Raw genomic sequence first — 26,199 nt, 5'->3', positions numbered from 1 at the left:
CGGTTGATTGACGTGTGTCACGTCCAATTTTTGTAAGTCACTAAAAAAATCGTAGTGTTAGTAACAGAAAGTGATCTCGACTTTTCGTAATACGAGTTAAATAATCAGCAAATAATTTCTCGCTGAACAAGGAAAGGTCGCCTAGCGTTATTTTGGATGAACGTGTGGCGTAAATTAAAGGATCATAAATTGCGCTATCCAATTTAACTAACTTTTTACGCTTAACGTCGTTTGGCTGACAGGCCATAAATTACAAGGTCAAAAGTTTTTTTTAGTGCAGAAACAATCACACAGAGCACAAAGGATTGTAGAAGGGGTTTCCCTTTATAAAAAGAACTCGCAAACGGGAAATAAAAAATTATGGAGAAACAGCAAAAAGGTCTGAGGAAGATATGAGAGCCTATAACCATGCATGGTCGGTTCCCCACAGAATTTGCCACACCGTACAACACTACTCTCACTCTAAATTCACAATTTTCAAGAAAAAAAGACGGCATTTAGTCTTAAATTGATGGTTCACTAAAATCTCAGACCTTCCTTTTAAAAGAATGAATTGGAATCATTAAAGAGAGTTTTAAAAGCGAATTTAAATTAACGGTTGGTAGCGCGTAACCTTTTCACAAACTGTAGAAAGAGGTTTAGTAAATTTTACTCGATCTAATGGCCAAACTGACTACATTGTAAAACAAGCGAATACGCTCTGTTATAAGGGGCGTTTCAGTTAAATAAACGGCTTGTTTTGAGGATTTCCGTGAAGTGCGACAATTTTTGTTTTCGTGAAGTTGTGCGACATATTCTTTTGACTTTCTTCTTAAAGCCGCTTTGACAAGCGTTTACTCGCGGTTTATCGGTTTAAAATTAATTTTAAAATTGTTTTTTCGTTGGCTTCACTGAGCGAAACAGCAACAATCAGTGATCCAGTGCAGATTCAGTGAACAAAGATCAAAATTCATTGCATTCAATGAACAAACTATTTTCTTTCTTCAGTGTAGCGATTAACAACCATTCAACATTTGCGTCAGAATTTTTCCGCAAATTTTTCAACAACAAAATATTTAGACTCGGGCCACTTAAATCGGTATTAAATTTCTTATTAAAAGCTGTGAAAAATTCACAATTGCACTAAATAAAGTCCGAAGATTTTCGTCCATTAGCTTATCGGCAAAGAATGTTTCCACCAGAAACAGAGAAAATTACGGGGCGTGTAGTCAATAAAAATACTGCGCTCTGATTGGCTAATTTCGTCAAACACTTGTCACGATTTAAAAATAACTCGAAAATTACGTAATGTCGTTTGCTGTGGTTTCGAGCGCGGGAATCCGAGATCTCGAAAATCGTGTAGCGTTATAGCGAAATTTGCTCAAGAATCTTGCTTTTTTCAAGTAGTTTGTGGATTATAATGGTGAAGCCAAGCATTGGAGTCGGTTAATAACAAAGTTCTTTCGTCGCTGGTAAACTAAAGCCCCCGACAGGCGTGATTGTTACACTATTCAAATGCTCTATGTTGGAGTTTACACAACATGCTTACAGCCTTCGAACACGGATTTTAATCTTAGTAGTTCTTGCAGTCTTCGCTGTGTCCAACGGTAAAGCTGGGCTTGTAATGGTCACAATGATTTGTCCATGATCGCGATTTTGTCTTCCGTGCTTGGATAAAAAATCACACCACTTATTTTTACCATTCGTTTGTTTTTATTTTTAACCAGGAGGCGCCACCGATCTTCACTCAGAGTCCTGCACGCGCGAGCAATCGACCGCACACAGAAAATCATTCAGTTTCCGCACGTTTGGAAACGCTTCAGACTTGGGGCAGTGCGTGGATTTCTGTTGCAGAGATGACACATGCGAACTGGCAATTTTTTCGCGCGGATCTCACTGCTATGGAGTGGCCTGTGAAGACCCAGAACTTTGTCATAAAATACTGGATCGCTTGTTGATGGAAGATGAAAGACAACTGCAACGGAACCCAAGAAATGCAGGTGAAATATTGATCTCAAATTTAGTTTAAGTTAAATTGACAAACTACATGACGGTAAGAATTCAACAGAACGGAAAACCCCATGTTTGTTCTTCTATAGTAACGGCTTGATTCTGCAGCGTTGTAATATCCGAAATTAAATCAAAGCCCAGGTAAAGGATCAAGCATTTTCATCCAACATCTTTTTGGATAAACATGTCTGATCGCTTTACCGCCCCCAGTTCAAACGTCGATCTTTATCTTAAATTTTGCGCGAAGAGCAATGTTTGCAGTTCATCTAGCCAGTTCATCCAAAATGCCTTTGGACAAAAAATGTTTCATCCTTTAACTGGATCTTAGAAAGAAGTGCGTGATGGAGTTAAAAAAGAAGTGTGATGGAAGTGGATTGGACTTAAAACTAAGCACAATGTTTGCATTGCTTATTTCCCTTCAGCTTTTAATTTAGCAAATTCTCCAACACAGTAGACCAAATTTACTTTTGCGCTGATCTAACTTTGCGGGGAAGAAAAAGTTGTTAGTGACCTTATTCGGGAGGTGTTCCCTTTCCGACACGCCGTTACATGACGAATTCTAAGCTAACGATGGTAATCTGCAGGAATGATAGTTTCCACTGTCTGCTTGTCTAGTTTGTGGTCATTTGTGTTCACTGCAAATTTATCTGAGCGTAGCCAGTTCCTGAACATGTAATATTTCACTGCATGCAAGTTTTTAAAGCTCTCGCTTGTCTTTCTTCACAAAGGATCACAAAATATCAACCAATCAAAAGACGTTATCAGCTTTGTGAATTTCTTAAAGAGTGAAATGCAATAAATTGTTTTCTAATAGTTCTGCCCGAGGACACGAATTGGTTCTTCGTTCTCGTCTTGAACGAGCCATGTAAAAAAGACAAACGCTTGTCTGGTAAAATATTTGCGTAACTGCATGGCTAGAAAACATGGTTAACCTTGCATAGCTTTCTGTAGGCCCAAGTTATTTCAGAAAAGTCCGCGTCGTTAAGAATACCTACCTCTCAAAACAAAAGTTTCGAAACTAATTCCTATTCTTCCAATTATACTATTGTAGTCATCAACTACAAGGCTGATAATTTGGGGGTATTAATATTTCAAGTTGGAAGGGGTTTTTCGCTGGACATAAAAGGTTTTTGAAAACTGTATCAGTCAGTTCAAGAAAAAAATTTAATTAGTACGAATAGCATCTCCAGTACTTGACAGCCCGATTCGATGCAAAAGCACACATTGTTTCAATGTTGAATGTTTTCTCAAAAGTAGTTAGATTGAAACATTTATCAGGTGTATTTTTCAATAGCTCAGGTTCGCCAGAAACTTACTTATCGAAGAATTTAAATTTAAACGGAAAAAATGAAGAAAAATACAGGATATTTTAATGACAGTTTGTTTTTTAAAATATATTAGAGCATAAATCAGCCAGGTGTTAAGATTTACGTTTAATTTAAATAGCGTAAAATGTTTGCAAGGTCTAGTGTGGTTATCACAGGTGGCGGTATAGAAGAACTTTCAAATACACTCAGTTGGAGTTTGCCCTAACCTAATCAAGCGTTTATAAACCAAAGAAGTAATATGAGGGATATATTTTATGTTCTTGGCTAAACTTTCAATTGAAAGGAAAATAAAGACTCTGTAGTCCATTGGGACAATTCAAGCATGTTTAATATAAATGATTAAAAAAATTATTTTCTAGAACGTGTTGTGATACATATCAACCGGTAATTAAACCACTTATTAACCTTGTTATCGACTTGGAGTGAGTGAGACTAATTAACTGGCGATTCAGTCTTCATTTAAACCGCTGACTGTTCGAGTGTTAGCTTATCATCAAGGCCAAAATATTAATTCTCCTTACCTATCGGGAGATCTTGTTGTATCAGCAGAATATCTCTAATGAGAAGGGTGTGAGCGCGTGGAACAAAGAAGCAAAATGTGTACCCGACAGAAGTTAAACTCATGGCCTTCCGCAACGCCGGTCGGACGCTTCAACCACTAAACTTCAGAGAGATTTGTGACGTTCTAGATCAATTACTAGGTCCATATGTAACAAGAATATCCCTTATTAGTCTGGCTAGTAAATGGTTTTCGTTATTTTCATAACCTGTAGGCAAGAAAGGGTTTGATCTTGTGAGGACTGTAAGGAGAAACTAGATGTATCTGACTTAATTGTCGACTGTGTAGGGATTATATAGACTGGTGCTAACACGAAAATTTGCAATGGCCCTAAATTTTGTCCGTACAGGCTTTCGAGTTCTCCTAGATCCTCCTAAACGCAGTTTATTGTCAGTTTTCTCAACGCCGCATCAGTGATTACCCGAGCCAAACTGCCAGACTTCCAATCAGTGCAAATGCAATTAACTATAATTTTAACAACATTAATTCATATATAATGATTGCTATCATTTTTAGGGAAGAAAGATTTTATCAGGCACACTTCACAAGTCGCCAACCCAAGATGCCCGAAACGATTCGTACCCAGTTTCCACGTCCTCCTTCTTGGTACCAGTACTCCTCGCGAGGTTCGAAAACTGCGAGAGCAGTCAGACGTTGGTACTGGGCAATGTAGTGCGCAGTGCTGTAAATCACGTGACTGTTTGTTATCTTTCATCGAAGACAAGGAGTGTTATGGCGTAACTGGAGTCAAATCTGGGAATGACAGCACAAAGGCTACACAAGAACCCAGGATTGACTTACAGGTTGCCATAATTGATCGAAATAAAGGTTGGTAAAATACACGTTACTGAAAAAAAAATTATCAATCGTGAAAAGTACAACATCAATTTTGTTTGTAACGAAAACACTATGACGAAAAAATGATAAAATACAGTGTGTCTTGATTACTTTCATATTTAGAAAAAAAAATTCTAATATTTACATATGTTACCATCTAGCGTTATCGGTCTTGGCTGGTTCCAAATCAAAAGCAATACTTCTTGTAAAAAAAACAGATACAATTTATAACAAAACCTCTTTACAGTTTTAATGCCAGCTGTTACCACATTGGCTCTGATTTAATGAATGCTTGTATATGTTTAGCCCGCAATTTGCCAGTAACCATTCATACACCTGTGTGGTAAGGAGCACTTTGAGTGTTCTGTGTAAAAATTGTTTTCAGATTGCTTAGGATGGCTGCTCATCGATATCCTTTATTTCAGAGGTGTCCAGAAGCTTGGATGACGAGGACGAAGACCCGGACGACCTGGGTTCTGATGAAAGCGACCTCGAACAGAAGGTCGCCACTCAAACACAATCAAAGCCTAAACAACCTGAGTTAAAGGTCAAGGCAAAGCTGCAGACTTCTCAAACTAGCAAAGTGTCTTCAGCTACAAACACACCTAAGGCAACAACAAATGGCAGCAGCGTTCCTAATATTAATTTTGTGAAGACTGTGCCAACGAAAGGATCATCCCAATACCCAGCACACCTTACCACTAAATTGCACAAAGTACAACCGCCAGTTAAAGCAAATGCAATTCCTTCAAAAGGATCGAATAAAACAAAAATTGTGAGACCAAATGCACCATCACTGTACCCTTCTAAAGGCATCTCGAGTCATGTAACTCCACCAGTTACCAAGACCAAAACATTAAATCCAATTGACGCGATTGTAAAACTTGCGACCACGCATTCAAGTTTAGCAGCCGGGCCATACAAAACAAAAATTGGGAGACCAAATACAACATCACTGTCGCCTTTAAAAGGCCTTTTGAGTCATGTAACTCCTCCAGTTACAAATATCAAGACAATAAATCCGCCGATCGACGCGATTGTTAAACTTGCGACCACGCAATCGAGCTCAGCAGCGAAGCCGAAAGAAAGGGCCGGCCCCTCTAAAGCCAAATATGCAAGAAAGGTGAAACCAACAGCAAAAGATTGGAAAACTGGAACAAGACAAGGAATCCAAAGGATTCACCCTGAGGGATATCCCAAGATAAAGCATGATGTTAAACATCCTGAACAAACCACAAAGGCAGCTGCTGTTAGCAAACCCAGTGGTGCTAATTCCAAAGCAGTGAAAACTGGCAAGACTGATCAGAGGAATAGTTACAAAAGTTCTGTTGCCAAAAGCAAGTCGTATATTTTACACTCTACGGTTAGCGTGAAAGAAGGAAGCTCTAAAGATGACGAAGGTTCAGATAGTGGAGATGAAGACTTTAGTGGAGAAAATATACACTTGGCTAGGGAACATAACGATTTCGGTGGAGAGGGTACAGATTTGAATAAAGACAATAAAGACTTCGGTATAAAACATAACATTTTCAGTGGAGAAGATAGCAATTTGAGTGGAGAAGATAGCGATTTGAGTGGGGAAGACAACGGTTTAAGTGGAGACGATAACGGTTTAAGTGGAAACTATCTAGATTTGGGTAAAAAACATGACGATTTCAGTGGAGACAATAAAGGTCTGAGCAGAGAAGGTAAAGATCCGAGTGAAATTAAAAAAGATCTAATGGAAGATAATGAAGGTTTGAGTGGAGATGATGAAGATTTGCGAGGAGATAGCGACGACCAACAGAAGATAGATCATCGCGTAACGCAGCAGAAAACGTATGTTGGAGAAGACAAAGAAGGGCTGACAAGAAAAGAGATTGATCTTGTTAAAGATCTTGACGAGCTTGGCTCGGACGAGGATAACAGTGACCAAAGTAACAAAGTACACAATAAACTGGCCTCAGGGAAAGTTGCAAATTTACCACAAAAGAAACACCTGAAATCTGCCATCTCAGATACGGTAAAGACCAGCAAAAAGAATAGCGATGGGCAAATGAAAGCAAAAAGAGTACATTTTCATCCAAAACAGCCACATGCCCAAAAAAGGAAACAGGCTGCAAGAATTTCCAGAAAAGAGACCAGTAGACCTTCACCTAGCGAAAGGAAATTAAAGAAAGACTCAACTATTGCAACACAGGTCAGTCAATCTGGTTCTGAAAAGCATTCCGTAATTTCTAGTAGACCAACAACCGCACGGCGTTTAAAAGACAGCGCAAAGAATAGAAATGGAAGCAGTCGAAAGGTAGACAATAATCATAAAACAAATGACATTAGTCTCAATTCAAAGCCCACAGCAAAGAAAACTACTCAAAGTAATAAACAGGTTGAAGGTAGAAAAGAAGGGAAGTTAAAACTTCGACATGACCATAAGCGACCAAAAACGAAAAACGCTGCGTTTACCAGAACAAAACACGCCAAGTTGAGTAGTCTCAAACATTCATCTGGACGGGGTAACAAAACAAAGAACAAGAACAAAGGCACAGATACTAGCCAAACACATACTAGTGGATTTGGTAAACATGGCCAAAGTATTAAGAAGTACAAACAGGTCACAAATAGACCAAAACATAAAACAAAAGAAAATCCTGGTACGTCACCTTTATCAAGGAAGACACTCAAAGTTGTATCCACTGCGCATAAAGTTAAAACTGTACCCAAGACTATGCAAAGAGCACATCAGAAGGCGATAGCGTTACCACAAAAGACAAAAAGCAAGAATGTGAAAGATCAACTAACAAGCCAAAAACAGGTGAAATCCAAGGACAAGTCATTAAAATCAAAATCAAGCTTGGAAAACTCAAATGGTTCTAACACTAATACAAAACATAGGAAAGCCTTGGAGTCTGAAAAATTCCAAGAAATTCACAGCTTACAAAGTAAGAAAAAACTTTTAAAAGATGACCATGAGAAACCTTCCATGCTGAAAAATGATTTTGAAGGTCGTCGAAAAGAAGAAAAGCTTAAGTTACTAAATTCAAACACAAGACTGGAGGACAGTGGTGACCTTATGCATTATGCACATCGAAAAGTATCCCTTAAACATAAACCATCACTGAACCGTCATATTGAGCATTATGTGCCCACTAAGAAAAGAGCGGCGTTTGACAGCACTACCCCTCGCCAGCAAGAAACAACAGTTCCAAAAGAAGACTATAGTGATAACAAATTTAAGGCCAATCATAATGAAACAATGCAAGTAAAAATGCCGTCTGTCCATCCAAAGTTCAACGCTCGGCAAAAAGAGAGCATGTCTCAGCGTACAACAACGGCTCCTTTTAAACATCAAAAAACCGAATCTTTGGATAAGAAGAAACACGACAAATTGGGAGGGCATAAATCACTGGTTACAACACCAAAAACCCCGTCTTTTCATGGTCGTCTCTTGTCTACAGCTGAACCAAAAGTTGTATTCTCTAAAGAGAACAGTAACTTGCCAACTCACCCTGACTTTACAAGCCATCCTCGGCTGAAAAATATAGAAAGGAATTCGTCGAATTCAGTTCTTACATCCTCAAACAATGGATTACTTTCAATAAAACAACGCAGTAACACAAACACTTCAGGCACGAAAGCAAACTTCTTGGCTCATTTCCATCAAGCAGATAGCAGCGGGAATGATGGTGTCGAGTTCTCAGTAAAATCTCGCGGGAAACACCACAAACGCAGGGGAAAACAAGATGAAGCCATCGATGTAGATGATTTAGGAGACGCTGATTTCGATATAATGATGTCAAATGATATTCCTCACAAGGACTTGCCTACGAAAGGGAAGGGTAAGCAAAGGGAACATAAGCACGCGGGGAAAGACGAAGAGAAAGAACATGACACGAAGGATGATGATAGCGAAAAGAAAAAGAAAAGAAAGAAAGGCAACTCTCATGTGAAAGATGAAGAAGACGACACCGACGAATCAGAAAAGAGTTCTACGGCACACCATTTGTCTCACAAACACAAAGACAAAAGCAGTAAAGAAATAAAGAAGAGCACCCCCCGCAGGCATCATCATCATCATCACCATCAAGAAAGTGGTGATGCTGACAAAGATAACGATGAACATAAAGACGCTGAAAAGGAATTCCGTCAACACCACCACAAACACGACAAATCCACAGGTGCCGAAGAGAAGGACAGCGAAAGTGAGAATCACCATCATAATGCGCACAAGACACACACGCACCACGCCAATAAAGGTGAAAAGGATGATGACGATGTCGACCGTGTCGAAACTAAGCATGAAAAACATCACCACAACGATGTTAAGAAGGCCAGAAAAGAAGAAAGTCGAGAAGATGATTCGCAGGATAACGAAAGAAAGGAACACCGTCACCATCACAAGCATAAGAAGCACTATGATGATAATCATTGGGAAGGGAAGATCATCCCTGGCAAAGTAAAACTTACTTACGAAGTGGATAGTGGCAGGAAACGACATCACAAGCATCATATCAAAGACAGTGATGACAATTCCGAGATGAAGAAGGAACACAATAAGAGAAAACATACGTTAAAAGTACATGAAACCCATAGCGATAGTGACGAGGAAACTGGGATAAGAAAACACCACAGACATTCTAAGGAAAAGTCGCTTCATAACGATGACCGTGAAAATGATGATGATGATAACAAAAGGAAAGAAAAGCATACGGAGAATAGGGAAGACGATCAAGAAAAACATCATTCCAATGATGAACATATGAAAGAGAAAGAAGAACATGCAGAAAAAAGAACTGATGTAAATTACGAGGTGGTTAAAAAGGATCGGCATAGGTTGGTTCACGAAGAAGACACTGATGATGATGACAACGAATCGTCAAAAAGCAAACATGATGATAAAGATGACGATAGTGATGAAAAACAAAACAGCGAGGAAGACAAAAGCAGGGCAGATGACGATGATGATCACAGTGAAAGTGCGAAACATAATCGAGTTGTTTTGGGCGAGGATTCTGAAAGTGACGATGAGAATGAAGACAAGCATACAGAAGAAAGTCACGAACGTCACAATAGTCATAACAGAAAGGAACATAGAGGCAATGAAAGGGAGGACGAAGATGATCACAAAAGTAACAGCCATGAAGAAGATGATAGATCTGCTTTTCACGACAGACATGAACAGGAAAGACATTGGAAATCAAAACACAAGCAGTATGAATCCCATGAAGAATCTGATGAAGCTGATAATGATGACGATGATGAAAGGAATAATTTCAGAAAATCATCTATACATCACCGGAAAAAGAAGAAACAACAGAGATTGAGACAACATAAAGAAGATGAGCGGGACAGAGAAGAGGAATATAACAATGATAATCATGAAAAGGAATTTTACGCTGTTAGGCATCATCCGTACGACAGACACAAACATCGTCACCTTATCATTACAGACCTAGCGATGAAAAGGACAACAAAAAGACCGAAAACTATGAAGACCACTATGAACCAAAGAAAACACACGAGGAAGAGTCTTTCAGACATCATGAAGGAGAATATGGAAGAAAGTATGAGCACAACGAGGAAAAAATGAGTGAATACCACAAACAACACGAGGAGTCAGAAGAGTCTCGTTTCCGTGACTACATGAAAGAACATCGGCCAGATGTTGAATTGGAAGAACATAGTGTTAAACACTTTCATCATAAAAAAGAGCGTCACCATGGTGGTTACATTTCTCATGACGATGATCAAGATAGGAAGTTCGAACGTCCTCCATATCGACATGATCATCAAGGCAAGTACGAACATCGGTTCATGGGAGGTGAGAGGCCAAGTGAAGATGACGAAGACTATAAGGAGGGTCCCAAATATGAACCGAGGCATAGGAAAAAGGGTCATTGGAAACACGGCCACCACTTTCATGAGAAAGGATGGCACGACTTTGAGGGTACTGGAGGTTTATTTGATTCGTCGGCGTGGATGCACGATGACTATTCTGACGATGATTACGGTGGAGAAGGCAACCAGGAATACTACAGAAGGAAACATCGCAAGCACAAGCATCGTAAACATAGGCAAAGCTATGAATACTGGGGTTACAGAGATCAAAATCCATACTACTACGATTACAACTATTACAAGTCTAGACCTAGATATAGATATTACAAGCCACGGCCTGCTTTGCGTCCTCCGGCTGAGTGGCATAAACAGCGATACGGAGGATATAATCGATGGAAACCAAAGCCTACTAGCTGGTACCAAGATAAAGAACATTGGGATAGGAAGTCGCCATGGCGATCGTTTCAAGAGAATAGGCCAACGGCAGGATACCAGTGGCATACAATTTACAGTGACCGTGGTTTCACAAATCAACCCAAACCTACTGCTTACCCGAGAGAGCCTTCTCATGCTTGGCCACCCACCAATCCGAGATGGCAACAACCTGATGAAACGCACCGAGGATTTGGTGGCAATAACTGGCCACCTGGCCACAGTCGGGGTACTGAGAAACAATATAACAACTGGAGTAAGAATGGACCATCTGCGCCATTTAGTCAAAATGGAAACATTTACCCATCACAACGAAATCCGTCGCATGGCTTGTCGCCGTCAAGGACTCTCAGTGCTTCCAAGCCAGGCAGCCAGCAGCAAGCAACAGGAGTACAATCAAAGTACGTTCCTCCCGCCCAACCAACACCTACTGGAGTGGGTAGCCAGGCAAGACTTCGTCCAACGGTCCGCAGGCAGTACCCAGCCACTCCACCCTCACATGCAATACAAGGGTCAAACCCAACAAATATCAGCCAAATTAAGAATATTATGGATAACTTAAACACACCACCCTCGTCGGTGGGTGGTCAGCAGGCTGGCAATACTCCAACTGTCAATCAAGATCCAGTACAGAATACGTCCAGCAAAAAAGATGGAATTCCCAAGATGAACTTAACGGCCAGTGATCAAATGCGAGACAAAAACCGTCTGAATGGATTTTTTAATGAAGAGAATGGAGCAAAGAAAAAATCGGACATCTTAAGGCCAGCGAACGTCAGTCACGAGAGACAAGCTGCAAGAAATTCATCTTCTTCAGGTAAAAAATCTTTTGTTCTGCTTTAAAGTATCTAGATTCCTGAATTAAATGTTAAACTGAAAATAGAGGAGAAAGCCGTGCAGTGAGTGCAATCTTCGCAGTCGTAAGGATTTACTTTAAGCGGACAAGGACCACTTTTATCAAAGAACCGAAGTATTCCTTTATGTCGTCCAAACGAAAAGGTATTTTGATTTCACAATCTAGCGACCAACAAACAACAGTGAATAGATACTTTGCATAAATGGCGCCCAAATTTGAATCACAATACCTATGTACATCCTTAGCCTCAAGTGGATGTTTACAGACAAAAGATTTTTTGCGTGAATGTGAGGCTTAGGAGGTATCTGTATTGTTATTCAAATGTAGACGCCATTTATGCCAAGGGTCTCATGACAAACACGAAGAAGAACACTTCATTGACACTTGTCTGTTTCGCTTCCATCTTCAAACTCTTCCTTCGTCCGTGTCTCATATGCTGTTACCACGTAATATATATATTTTTTTATAACTCTCTATTCTCTCTTGCAGCAAACGCTTCACAGCACGTCCAACAAACTCCGCCCAGGACCACCAGCACTCCAGCTAAATTGCCGCCACAGACCACCCAAGTAGCAAATAAAACTACCACAGGACACACCACCCCGATACAGACGACAAGCAGTCACACCAGCAAGCCGACTTTACCTAAGCAGAACAGCTCCACAACAGTCACGCCAACGCAAACGACTACTACTGAACAAACTCCTGCAGCACCGAACTTTGGAGACGTATCTCAATCTGATGATTCCTCAGGTAAATGTCTGCACATAACAATTTATTTAATAGCGACACGGTTGATCTGATAGTTAAACAACATGATTTAACGAGAGCAAACAGTTACTATTGGTGGCCGAGGCGTCTTCATAATAGCCTAGAACTAAATTTACAACTAAGAAAATATAAAATACGAATTAAAATGAATTTACAAAAAGTGGTGCCAAATCTATACGACGGACACCTGGTGGTGGTCCTGTCCCTGCCGTTTTTCAGTTATTTTACTGAAACTAGACTCCTCTAGACACCTCTCTAAGACGGACAGTTGCAGCCGGTCGCGACGGTTTCCATCTTAGAGAGAGTTGGTGTACATTATAGTCAAGTGTTTTGTAGCGGTATTTTTGCCAGCAACCTTTATCTTCAGGATTTTAAACTGAAACATTAAGGTAATGCAAAGGACACCCCCCACCCCCCATTTAAAGAATATGTGCAATACCCAATTTCTGAGGGGTGCTTCGGTTAAAATTTGTTCAAGTGACGTATGCCATTGGAATGGAAATTTTTGAGGTCTAAATTACTATTTTCTGTCGTTAAATGTAATAGGTGCGTTTCTAGCTTCACATAACTAATGATAGGATAGAAATAGTACGGTTGTGGGTTGAAGTTGGTTTTATAAAACAATTATGTTACGCATCGGCGAGATCGAGCTATAGAGACGGAAAAGTGCCAAATCTGTAAAAATCCTCATCTATATCATCAGAAACAGGAAAGAAACATCGCAAGCACCGAGCTCCTGTGTGTATCGCGGGTAAAACCACAGATGACGTCACTCTGCTACGAGGAAAAAGAGCGGGAAACTTCACCAACATCGGTGACGTGGGTGACTTCGAGATGTGCATCAAACGGTGCTGCCAACACCAGAAATGTGACCTAGCCTTCAAATCTGCAGAAACTTGCTTTCTTGTTAATTGCTTCAGTAAAGAATCTTGCAAAACTTCCCCTTCCATTGACGACATATTCAGTCCCCGGATGTGTTTTGTCAGAAGGCATTCGAAAGACGACGAAAAAGGTGACCGAATTTTGCCGATTAATAATTAATATTTGTAGACTATGTTTCCCATCACATTTATTTAATTTTAAGGCTTACTTGTGACCTGTTAGAGCAATATTCATTTGAGTGCCGAAAGCAAGTCGTGTTTGCTTTGGATTTGCATTACTACGCTTTGATTTGTTTTCGCGTCACTTTCTCGACTAATCAGAACTGTAACCAAAACCAATCGTGACTCACTCGCGCACGTTTTTCCACGGTTCGCGCTGGCTTCATTCATGTATTTGCTTTGCTAAAAGTATTGATTGGTTCACTGATTTGGCCGTGTCTTTTTTGATTGGTCAGGGTGAGTCGGTTTTACGACACTCAATATGAATTGCGCTCTAACTACAATGTTGAATTATTTTTTTCTTAAAGAATCTCAGGGACAAGATGGAGACGATGAATGGGATGACAAAATCTCTCCTTCAGGTAATTTAGTGATCAAAACAAAAGTCAAAATCTTTGAAGAGCCACTGTCACAGCTCGGCTTCTAAGAAAACATAGGCGGTAATCTTATTCCAAAAAAATGAACTCAAAAATGTCTTTATAAACAAATTCCTATTATCCTTTGTATTACTAAACCTTTCCAAACTCTCATAAATTATTGTAGTAGAACTGGCTAAATGAATAAGCAAACCAAAAAGAACTACGACGGGAGAGGTGGGGGATTTCGTGCGCTCACTTGCCCGTTCGATAGCTCAGTCACAATCTGAACGAGTTAACTTTAAATTAAATTTTTCCATTAACCACTATTTTAGGAATTCGTGAAGTTTGCGATGCCGAAAAGGCTCTTGGAATAATGTGGAAGAAAACGGTTGCTGGACGTTACTCTGGGCATCCGTGCCCACGTGGTGCTAAAGGTAAGAGAGTAATTGCTACCTACTTCTAAAGATGACCAATTGTCCGTCGAATTATGTTTGTGTGTTTTACTGAAAGTGTTTGCTATTTGTATGGTCGCTGATAAGTGGGAAAAAGGACAAGAATTTTGACATAATTTAAGTGAAATTGTTTCCCAATCGTAAGAGTAGTCACATGATTACTATTTGGACAATTAAAACCTATCAGGCAGACTCGGTAACGAACTTAATCTCACCTTTTGAACTTCTTCTCAGGGCTCAAAGGATGTCGTACTTATTCTTCAGACACGCAATTGAGCAAAAATCCCCCAGCTTAATTAGTTTCTCCATGTGTTTTCCAGGTGTTTTTTCTTGTGCTAAAAAGTCGTTTTCGACGCCACGTTAGAAGTTGAATTTGGAAACCGAGAAGTCCTAAGTTTAAATTATTATATTCTCCTTATGGATACAACAGACGTAGATAGCACAACGAAAGCAAAAAACTGACATGCGCATTTTGCTTACCTGATGAACGCTTACAACGTGATCATTTCCTTTCTCAACCAATCAGGTTTTGTCAAGCGGCGCTGCGAAGCGGATTCAAGATGGCTGCCACCAGATTTTAGTGAATGTGTTTCCAAAGATTATCAGACGCTCTTCGACAAGGTAAACCAACATTCACAAAAACAATTCTGTTGGAGCAATACTACTCGGACACAAAGACTGTTACAGCAAACACTACCTAACCAGAAAGTGAACATGAATTAATTTACGTTTCCTATACAGCTATATATTTCATTGTAAGTTAGACTGGAAATAAAGAAAACGTCTCAACTGGGCATTTGCATAGAGTTTACCTTTAATACCATATAGTTTTAAAATGACTGTTGCCGTTAAGTAAAATCCAAATGAAAAAATCTAAAATACAAATCTGAATCCTTTGCGTGACGACAGGCTTGTCGTCACGCAATTGTTTGAGCGTCACAGAAGCTTTGCGTGACGACAGATGCACGTTTGAATCAATTCAGTGATCGCGCGCTGTATACAAGAAACGCAAGTATTGCATTGTCTCTATAAAGTCGAAGTGGGAGTTATTTAACCTGTAAGTCAACTAAATTAATTCCAGTGCCGCTGAATGAATAAGACATAATGCAACGTACCTCTTTCATCCATAGTCGAAAAAGCTTGCCACTGGAGCCGATCCAAGCCCTCTCATCCGGGAACTCTCACAGCTGACAACTCAGAATATCGACAACTCGCTGATCTTTGGAGGAGATCTGAACCGAGCCACGGACATCATGGCGGCCATTGTTCAGCACAACGGACAAACAGAGCTGCTAGACATGACCAGAGAAGACGTGGAGGTACATAAGAACATGTACTGCATGTGAAGCTAACAAGTTATTAGCTTTAATTATATAATCATTGAATATTATTAAATTATTACAAAATTTTTCAGAGCGGAGCCTATACCCCATTCACACCAAAGCTAAAGCATGTTTAAAAGCTGTTTTGTTTAACACGGTTTAAAATACTTTTTTTTCATTGAATTAATTTGCTAACTGATGTTCGTCGACTTCAAATTTGGCACAGTGTAACACAAGTTAGAGCTTACTTGAACCCTGTGTAAGATTCACTCTTTCAGTTTTCTGTTTCCGATTTTCATTTTGTTAAGCCTGATTTAACTAGACATGTTTTGCTGGTGTGGATGGGGTTCTAGACAAATTAGCGAGAGACTAGTTAGCAATTAGGTTACTCAAGTAACATATACCATGATGCCAGGATATATAGGACATATAGATGTCTGTTTATTTATGTTAATTTGTCATATTGTTATATTCTGAACAGAATTTTGTAAGAGCGAGCAGCAATTTACTGGATATGACCAATCAACAGGAGTGGTTCAACATCCAAAGGGTAAAACAAAAAAGTTATCTATAAAATGAAAAGTACGATGGTTTCATTTCCACGTCACCTTGTTCCCTTCCCTGTACCAGAACTCTGACCTTTCCAGCTCTTGTCTTCTAACAAAAAATTATATTAAAATTGAAGGAAAAAAACGGCTGCGCACTTCAAAGCTGTTCCAAGTCATACACTCTGTGTCGAAGGGTGAAAAGACAGTATATATGAATGATGTAAGACCTAACGTCTTCGGGACCCAAAATTTTCGCTTTCGTGTAAACTGCTTTTCTTAAATCCACAAGCAGCTTTTCTGTTTTCTGCTAACTTCTGTTTCTCTTTAATTATTGCGACAAATAAAAGCAAGCAGGTTAATGAGAATAACAGGCCTGATCATCTCAAACAAATTGTGATTTAAACCAAATTTTCCTAGCAGGAATTTAAGAACTGTATAAAAAAAATGTAAAGGGAATTCTGATACTGATCTTGGATAAATTTTTTCCAGAATAAACCTGGAACAGCAGATGTACTACGATCAATGGAGATGTTCGCGCTTCAAGCAGCGATGCGACTTCCTCGTGAAGACATGGCGGAACCAACCATCACTAACAATATCAGTGAGTCAATATATCTAAAAATAATTTTACACATGGACCAACAAGTGGCACAGATCACCTAGTTTTTCATGTTAATTGCATCAATTAGTAAAACATTTTGTTAATCAATAATTAATCTGTAACTTGATTTTTAAATAAAGAAACAATTTTATAATAGAAAAACTTGTTAAGGACCCAATAGGTGACCAATCTGCTGCAAGCATTAGCATTTTTGATTTATTATATTTCTGATACCTAAACTGAGAAATAAAGCTTGCTTAAGGTGATTCCCTAGAAATAGAACTGCTCATAGATTTCCAATCAAACTTTGCCAGTTGGTTGTTTACCTTAAGGGAAGTTAAATTTTGAAATAAAAAAGGGGGGTCACCGTATTCGTTTAGGAGCAGGAAGACCTTGAATTTTCCATATAATTCCTTATATTTCCTTTGCGAGTAATGCTGAAAGTGCACGTTTTCGGTGATTATGTACTATTCTGCCATAGAAATTGATCTGTATTCATTTTATAGAAAGCATTTGATCGCTACTTTCGAACTAAGAGAAAAAAATGATAGGTCACCGAACTCGTTTACGAGAAAACGATGATTTTTCTCTCTCGCGAGCCAAGCCGCATAGAAAATAGCCGCCATTTTGTTTATGTGCGCGCGCTATATACGCGTAAAATTCTGCGCAGTAAGGATGCGCAATGCAATACTAGGGAATCACCTTAAACGATGTATCTCATAGTAATCAAGATGGATCGGAAGTCTCCTGGAGATGGAGGTTTGACCTTCCCAGACTTTTCCAACCCAAAGATCAGCCGCTGGGATGCGAGACATGACGTCATCGCCCTGCCTTCTTCTGTCTTTGACCGAGGTATGAAAAGTACGGTGTGCTTCAACCGCAGACTGCAGATCTGCCGGACTTGCAGCTGAAATCGCGTTACCATTACCATTATTGAAAGTTAACCGAAATCAGGCTAACCGGAGTGTTTTCAGGCTAAACGGAGTGTTATTTAGGTTAACCGGAGTGAAAGTCTGCAGATCGGCGTCTGCATTTTTCATGCACCCTTAAAATTGACAGGGGAGCTATATCGCGAATTTCTCGGCAACATTTAAACTTTCTATCTGAAGGTCTTGACTGCTTTTTAACAGCGTGCTTTTGACGAATCATTTTTTTGGTTAGAGATGGAATAAAAACTACAATAGTTATCCCAGTGCAACTTCCCAAAGAAAACGACAACGGGAAGGCTCGAACCATATGAATTTTGGGAAGGGCATATGCAATTGACAATGATCGTAACTTTGAGAAGCTTTGAGAATTTTGATCGGATTCATTACATTTTTCTCTGATATTGTAAGTTATTTTTGATACAAATTGTAAAACATACAGCTAGCCATTGTGTTTTAACTAAGGGGGCTATTTATTCTGATGAATATTTGGACGTATTCCAATAAGCCTTCAATTTTTTTCTGGCGTGTGCCTTTCACTGCTCAGCTCAGATGCAGCAATAACCTTGTAATGTTTTCTGATATCGATCTTTGCAGGAGAAGTAAGCACCGCCAGCATCAGTTTCAAAAGTTTATCATATTTACTCCCGGATTCAAACGTCAGGTGAGATTTCAGATCAAATGAGTTATTGGCTTTAGATATGGTTCAGGAACTGTCTTGTTTGGAAATTAACAATTTACCTCTCGAACCTTTCCTCACAGTACTGGTCTTGGTCCGAATTCGAAAGTGATATCTACAGTGTTACACCCTCACCCTCAGGAAAAGATAACCCCACCCGTGACAGTAGTCCTAAGTCACATTAAGGTAAGTAAGATACGAAGTTGATGTCAGTAAATCAAAACAGAGCATTAAGGACAGATAAAAATAAAACACTGGCATAATAACGGAAATAGCAGCGAATTACAGAATAAATAGGCGCGAGATCGCCAGTGAAGGATACTTGGTAAATAATTTTTATATCACCGTGTTTACTCACAGGATATTTAAGATGGACGCCCGTTGCAAAAAATGTTTCTTTTTCTTTTTTCTTCTAACAGCGAAGAAGAGGAAATCCTAAATGCGTGTTTTGGGACTACACATTAAAGTAAGTACCAATGATCTTCGTTTTACTTTTGTACCGACTTTTTGTTAACCACTGAAAGCAAAAATTCAATCTTGAAAATTAAATTATCATCCTTCGTTTATCGTTTATAGTAAATGATTAACAGAAACATAAATTGTTAAAAAGTAAAAATTTAAAATTTCATACTACTGGTTATTTTAAATTTTTAACGATCCTTTTCTATCACTATCTTCACCAGTCCCCATAGAGGCGGTGCGTGGTCGTCACGTGGTTGCTGGCTGGCTTTTAGTAACCATTCCCACTCGATCTGTCAATGCAGTCATCTTTCAAATTTTGCAGTTTTGATGGACCTTTCATCTGACGAGGTAAAAAGCTAAACGCTTACGTTTTAAGAGGCACTATGATCTGAAGGGCCTTTCATTTAAAGGAACTGTGTCAGAGCTGAGTTGATTTTTTTTTTAAAGTTTTGCCAAATACTCGCCATGAAGCTTAATGTTTGCAAACAAATTACTTCTGTGAATCATAGTTAATAGAGGGAAATGGTTAAGAATCCTGGCAAAATTCTTTGTTGTATGTTTTTGTTCGCTATTTTGGGGGTTGACCCTGCACAAAACCTGACAAAATACAATAGGTGGTTACGTGTGTTCATGCAACTAACCAATAAAAACATTGCGATTACGTAATTCATGCATAGTGTATGAGCGCAAAACAAAAGATGTGCAGGGTCGTGGACCGTCCAACATAAATATTGGCCTCTTTGTTTGCTCCTTTGATGTTTGCCGGGCTTCCTAACCATTTCCCTCTATAAACTATGTGTGAATCTAAATGACAAAACAATAGCTTTGTAAATTCATTACAACCAAATGTGTCTCCCGGGCGTTATAATTTAAAGTTACAAGCAAACAAGATTAACTTTGAAAACTTTTCAGCCCAACAATATTTCAAAAACCCATATCGCAATCCGTTTCAGTCTTCTTCACTTTTGGCCATCCGAACCTTCTTTTTTATTTGCTGTGTTATTGAAATATTCCTTCACTGTTTTAAGAGGTTATTCTTTATATTTCATTGAATTTGATGGCCATTTCCCATGCCTTAATTCGCCTAAAATACGTGACACAGTTCCTTTAATTTGTGGGATAGTAAGAATGGAACTACTTGAAACAAATTTGAAATTCATGCAGGGCGACGTTTACTGAGAATTCGAAGGTATTGGCAATATGTCATTTTCCAGCAAAGAATTAGTAGTAAATGTTTCTCTTTTGTTAACAGGTTTCACAGAAAGAGCAGAAGAGGGAGCGAACCATGGCTTTGATGTGGATTGGGATTCCTGTGCTTATCGTAGGAGTGATTGGTGGCCTGTACATGTCTTTCAGTTGGTAAGATTTGCTAGTGGACTACGTGAACCTAATTTGACAGATATCCATATTCCCATTTATTCAACTTATTTATCAGTTACACATAACACAGTTTCCTTAGCTGAACCCATTCTTTTTTAATTTTCATTTTTTCGTTGAGGCAATCCTTTAGTCTACTTTAATTTGATAACATTACAATGTAGTTGTTTTAACATACCCAATCCAGAGCGAAAAAATTTCTTTAAAGTAATTATTGCCTGATCCACAATTTTTTTTGCTTGAATCATAGGAATCGCAAATCAGGAATGTCTAGCACTGTAACGAGGCCTTCCGCGTCACGTAAGTTGACTTTTCATTTCTTATCTTGACTTTCATTCACAACGTTTGTTTTTAGTTGGTATGGTTAATTGGAAAATATACCTGCTAATTTACAACAATTGTAGCTTGAGACGTCATAAAAAATACCCTTAATATGCATGCAAGATCGCGCATTTCAAATTGTTTTCTTGTTGTTTTTGTTATTATGTTTTTTGTTGTTTTTTTTTATTTCTGTGCGAATCACACACTAACCTTTAAAAATTGCTACTGTTTAAAACGTTGGGAATTAACTTTTTTTGTCTCGTGATCAAGGACAGGGTGGCACTGACTTATATTTGTGAAGTTTGAATATATAATTGTATCAGTATTAAACATTATCAGTAAATTACAAGCGATCATAGGAATACACGCCACGAGTACGAATGAAACGTTCACTAACGAAAATTTCTAATGTTATGAAAAATGTCTTGCAAGTAAGAGAATTTACGTGAATATTGATAATGGAGCGTAAAATGGTAAACCAATCAACCCAGAAAAAAAAAATTTCATTTGGACTTCATGTTCACGTATTTTTAATTTTCCTTTCAGTTAACGAAAAAACTGGTTTACTCGGACAAAGAGTTGTGACGAGTCAAGTGCGCGAGGAATTTCCGGCGTCACCAACACGTGACCTCTACCGCGCACTGTCTCCTGGGTATTCACCAACTGGTGATCTTGAATGGCAGGACGAGTTTGATTTCGAGTTGGAGTCTGGTGACCAGGGATTTAAACAGATGCTTCTTCCTAAGTTACAGATGTTGCAGAAGCACCTCATTAATGAGTTCTATGATGGCGAAAAAGTTGAAACAAAAAAGTTAAAGCTTCTAGAAAGCAAGGTGGGTAAATAAAATCATCCGAAAAAAAAAATGAATAGGGTTACAGCGGTTTTCGATTGAATGTGGTAAAACAAAACCAAAGTAATCACTCTGGTCAATCACAAAGGATACAGTCAATCCAGTGAACGGTAATCCGTATGAAGCGCGGATAGAGCGGTTTTCGATTGAGTGTCGTAAAACAAACAAAACCAAAGAAATCGCTCTGGCCAAACACAAAGGACACGGACAATCCAGTGAACAAGCCAAGTCTCGGAGTAAATACATGTAGTCGGCACAAAGCGCGGGAAAACGTGTGTGAGCGAGTCACGATTGGTTTTGGTTTTACTTCTAATTGGTCGAGAAAGTGGCGCGATCGCGAGTTTTTAAAAGCGGTCACTAAGTGTAGTTTTGTAAAACCAAAGCAAACGCGAATAACTTCCGACACTCAAGTGAAAATCATTCTATACTTTGCATCCTTTACTATGGTTGACCAAGTTTCTTTTTTCTTGTTTCACGCATAGATCAAACACAAGTCACATGTTACGGTCGAAAGCCCAGTTCAGTGTGATGCAGTGCAACCAATCAGTTTACAAACGGTAAGAATGCTTATGTCTTAGAGATTTTAATTTTTTTTTTTAGTTTTCTTTGCATGACATGCTTACACTGTCGCGTTGTTTCTTTTTTTCACATGGTTAAGAATTCTTTAGATCTTACCAACTTTAGCATTCTATCAAAGCTAGCCTGACGATATTAAAAAAAAACGAAAAGTATTGTGAGCCACCGTGATGGCAGTTTGACGTAGCTGATTTACCATTTATATAAACATGCTTTGCTTTGTATACAGATTCAACATAAGCCGCAGATCACGGCCCTGAGTCCAGTTCAGCCTGGCGTAGTTCGATCTGTCCGTAGTCAAACGGTAAGAATAGTTTTATTGCAAAAAAGAAAAAGATTTTACTTTTCTTGCCAATCTTCGTTCACAAAGTGCTCCAACCTTAATAACGTCGATTGTTGAACTGCGATTTAACTGAGTACAATTGGTGAAATTTAAGCTTTGACTTTAGGTAAATTCTCATTATGTCGTACAGTGTCCCCAATTAGCACAGCCGTGCTAAATACATTGACACTTCAAAAAGTGATTTTTTTATTAGTTTAACTACAAAATAATGTTATGTCATTTACAGATCCAGCCAAAGCCACAGACCACGACCGATTGTCCTGTCCGGTCCGAAACCGTTCGGACAGTTAATAGACAAGTGGTAAGGATGTCCACATTCACAAGTTGTACATATTTTTCTTTTTTATTGTTTATCATACATATTGACAATGTCACGCTCTTTTAGTAAATCTCTCTTTCTCCTACAACTGAGAGCACCAACATGAAAAGTTGGAAGTTGAAAGTTCAAATAACACAACCGTAAAGAAAATCAAGGCGAATCTTCAAGTGAGCGTTATGAGCAACTTTATATAAAACGACAAAAACTATTTTTTTCGAGCCAAAAAAACAATTCAAGGTATAGTTTATGGTAGTTTTACATCCCCCCTCAATGTCGACCACTTTTTCTAGCATCTGTACCTACCCTCTACGGCTGTCTACAATTCATTGTGTTTTTTATATCCGAAAATCAATTATCGACTTTAATGATCCCGACATTAATAGTTCTTCTATTTCTCACGCAGACACAAGCAAAGTCACAGAACATAGCCGAGAGACCACTAAAATCACAGACATTTCGAATAGCACGCAAACAAACGGTAAGAATTTTTTTTAGTATATTTTTACATAAGTGATACATCGATCAACTCTATATGCATACTTACCAATCACTAGTCTTGTTAAGGCCCTGTGCTAAAAATCCCTCTGCATCTCATCTCTTCTTGCATACCCACTTCTGCTGCAGTTTGGGGTTTTTTTTGCTACAAATAATGCAAATTTGAATTAATTGATTATATTTGGTAGCAAGTGTAAATAAATTGACCATATTTTACTTAATAATTTCCCTTCGTTACGGAGAAGACACGTGAAGAGATTGAAGAAAAAATCATTCAAAAAATCATTTGAATTGCAGAAGACGACTGTAGGCAAAATACTTCGAGTGAGGTTTGCAGATGATAGTCTTCCTGGACGAAATCTCACGGATGAAGATAAAGAGCGTTTTAAAAGGCTTCAAAGAATGGAAAGAAGGTATTGTTAGCAGGCTTGTCTAAACGAAATACCCTGGTAGATTTTTGAGGTGTGACTTTAGAGGTTCTTAAACAAAAAGACGACAATCTGCCCTGCACTTGCACTCTGCACTCGCTTCATGGAATATAACATGACGTCATGAATTTTTTAAACTCATTCTTTCTCTTACTAGCTCTTACTTTTTGTTCTTTTGCAGAGTTTTCGTTCAGCATCTTAGTAGATGGACAGCCAGCAGTCGCCTTAATTTACCAGATTAGTTTTATTTTTTTTAAGAATATTTGTAAATACATTTATATATTGTTAGTTCTTTATGGGAATAATGGGGATACAGGAGCCAAGCTCCATAGTCATTTAGTAAATTAGTACAGTAATAGGTAAAAACCAAATTATATTGAACAATAGGCAGTTTTAATGGAATAATCCCCGCTATACGTCCTTGCTAGGTATCTACACGTGTGACGAACACATTATTTGGTTCCTGCTTTCCTGACATGTCTCGGCCCGGCGAGATGTCTCCTTGTGTTAAGGCACCTTTACAAATTTATATTATTAATAATATATATAAAAAAAAACACTTTATCGTATGGAAAGCACTTTTAGATAGTCTTTAAGTCGTGAATAGTTTTTGTTAATTAATTTTACTACAGGAGTAAGTTGTGATCTGAGAAGCGAGTCTTCAAGCTTTCAGTTCGATTTCTTTGTGTTGCCATCATCAATTTCGTAAAAGAAAGAAGCAAAAGGCATTAAACATTACCACGGTAGCTTAGATAGCTTAGCTTATAATTTTGAGGACGAAGCATTCTTTTTCATCTTGTAAATATTATATATCTGAGACAACAGCCCAAGTGGCCATGTTGTAAATATTTATCCAGTGTTTTAATATATCAAATTGACAAATGGGTTTGTACGTTAAATTCACTTTCTTTCATTTTCTTGGAAGACAACGTAAACAAAACAGTACTTGTGTTTTATCTCAAAGAAATATTGTTTGTTTGGTAATTGTAAGGAAAATTTGTCTCTTTGAGATTCCCTTCAGCTCTATCTATAACTTATTTGTAATTATAAATCTTTTCATACTGCTATTTTATAAAAAAAAAAAAATTCATGAGGCGAAGGAAGCTATTGTCAATTAAAACCAACCATATAAACGGTTATAATTTGTCTGGTGTATTTTTACCAACGTGGTTGATTCGGGACGGGATAGCATTTCACTCGCATTTAGAATGATTTTCACTTGAGTGTCGAAAGTTATCCTCATTTTCTTTGGTTTTGCATTACTTTGCTTGGTGATTGATTTAAAAAGTCCCACCACTTTCTCAGCCAATCAGAAGTAAAACCAAAACCAATCGTGAGCTCCGTCACATACACGTTTTCCCGCGCTTTGTGGCGGCTGTATGTATTTGCTTCGAGTTTTGATTGGTTCACTGTATTGTCTGTGCCCTTTGTGATTGCCCGGAGTGTTAACTTTGGTTTTGGTTTAATCAATTGAAAATCGCTCTTTACACTTAAAACGCAAGTTATCAATGGGGTTCTAATATTAAATTTTTTTTTTTTTTAAAAAAATTTATATTTTAAAAAAAAAATATTTTATCATATTATAATTATAAATATTTTTACTTGTAAGGGCATTGAGATTTTAAATGTAATGCACTAGAAATAAATTATTATTATTATTATTATTAAAATCTTTGGACGAACCCCTGGTGCGAGAAAGCGTTACTTCCATGTTGTTTTTAAGACACTGGAAGAAACCCTAGTGTGTGACAAATCAAATGAAAGCTATTGGCTAGTCCTTCTATGTGGCACTTTTTATTATGTAGTACAGGGTGGTTTTCATCATTTAAGTTTCAACTATTACCCATTTTTCTTAGTTTCAAACCCATGGGATCGCACAAGATAACGTGATCACTGTAGCCCCGATATAATTACACTTATTAAAAAAATTTGCACATTTAAATATTATGTCTGAAAACGTGGAAATGGAGTCGAATGTTATTAGTTACGTTTAAACCCTTCTTGACACCCTTCGGCTTGAAAATGTACTGTAATGTAAAGAGAGTTCTGATAACAATTCCTTTTTAGAATTATCCAACATTTCCTAATATTTACCTCTGTGTATATTATTTTGGTATGCTTTAGGTCTTCCCCGGGGTGAGTAATCATTATAAAACAGGCACTGCAGATGACATTGAAAATAAAAACAATCTTAATTATTATTTTTGTTGTATCCTACCTAGCAGATGTTTATATCCAGAATAGTTTGCTATTTAGCCTGCAAATTTCGGCAAAACTCCCGCCTTGCCTGTCTACGAAGAGTTCATTAGTCTCGCATTTGCTGTGAATGCCAATTTTTGTTGTTGTTGTTTTTTATAATTTTTTCCTAAAGATAAAAATAACACTGAGAAAATACGAGCATAATCAATGGAGGGAAGTGGATAATCGCTGCTGGCCTTAGGGCAGGTTGCTTAA

General features: G+C 38.3%; 1 protein-coding gene across 1 annotated transcript; it reads left to right on the top strand.

Annotated features, from left to right (window-relative positions):
- The first annotated feature begins 1,330 nt into the window (after nt 1-1,330).
- On the top strand, nt 1,331-25,890 carry LOC144631035 (uncharacterized). The gene is given in 27 exon segments (XM_078489397.1): nt 1,331-1,586; nt 1,707-1,979; nt 4,393-4,704; nt 5,139-10,126; nt 10,129-11,776; nt 12,305-12,568; nt 13,290-13,598; nt 13,995-14,048; nt 14,378-14,479; nt 15,024-15,118; nt 15,628-15,816; nt 16,301-16,369; nt 16,857-16,968; nt 17,692-17,820; nt 18,492-18,558; nt 18,657-18,759; nt 18,993-19,039; nt 19,257-19,383; nt 20,288-20,394; nt 20,663-20,712; nt 21,280-21,566; nt 22,067-22,141; nt 22,390-22,464; nt 22,730-22,804; nt 23,226-23,300; nt 23,615-23,730; nt 23,927-25,890. Coding segments are annotated over 27 exon segments (9,894 nt in total). The 5' UTR covers nt 1,331-1,501; the 3' UTR covers nt 23,988-25,890.
- Nucleotides 25,891-26,199: the final 309 nt, after the last annotated feature.

The sequence above is a fragment of the Oculina patagonica genome, chromosome 11 (assembly GCF_052425735.1).
Source record: "Oculina patagonica isolate OP01 chromosome 11, crgOcupat, whole genome shotgun sequence".
NCBI classification, from domain to species: Eukaryota; Metazoa; Cnidaria; class Anthozoa; order Scleractinia; family Oculinidae; genus Oculina; species Oculina patagonica.
Note: the sequence above shows the minus strand (reverse complement) of the source record. Positions and strands in the feature narration are given on the sequence as shown.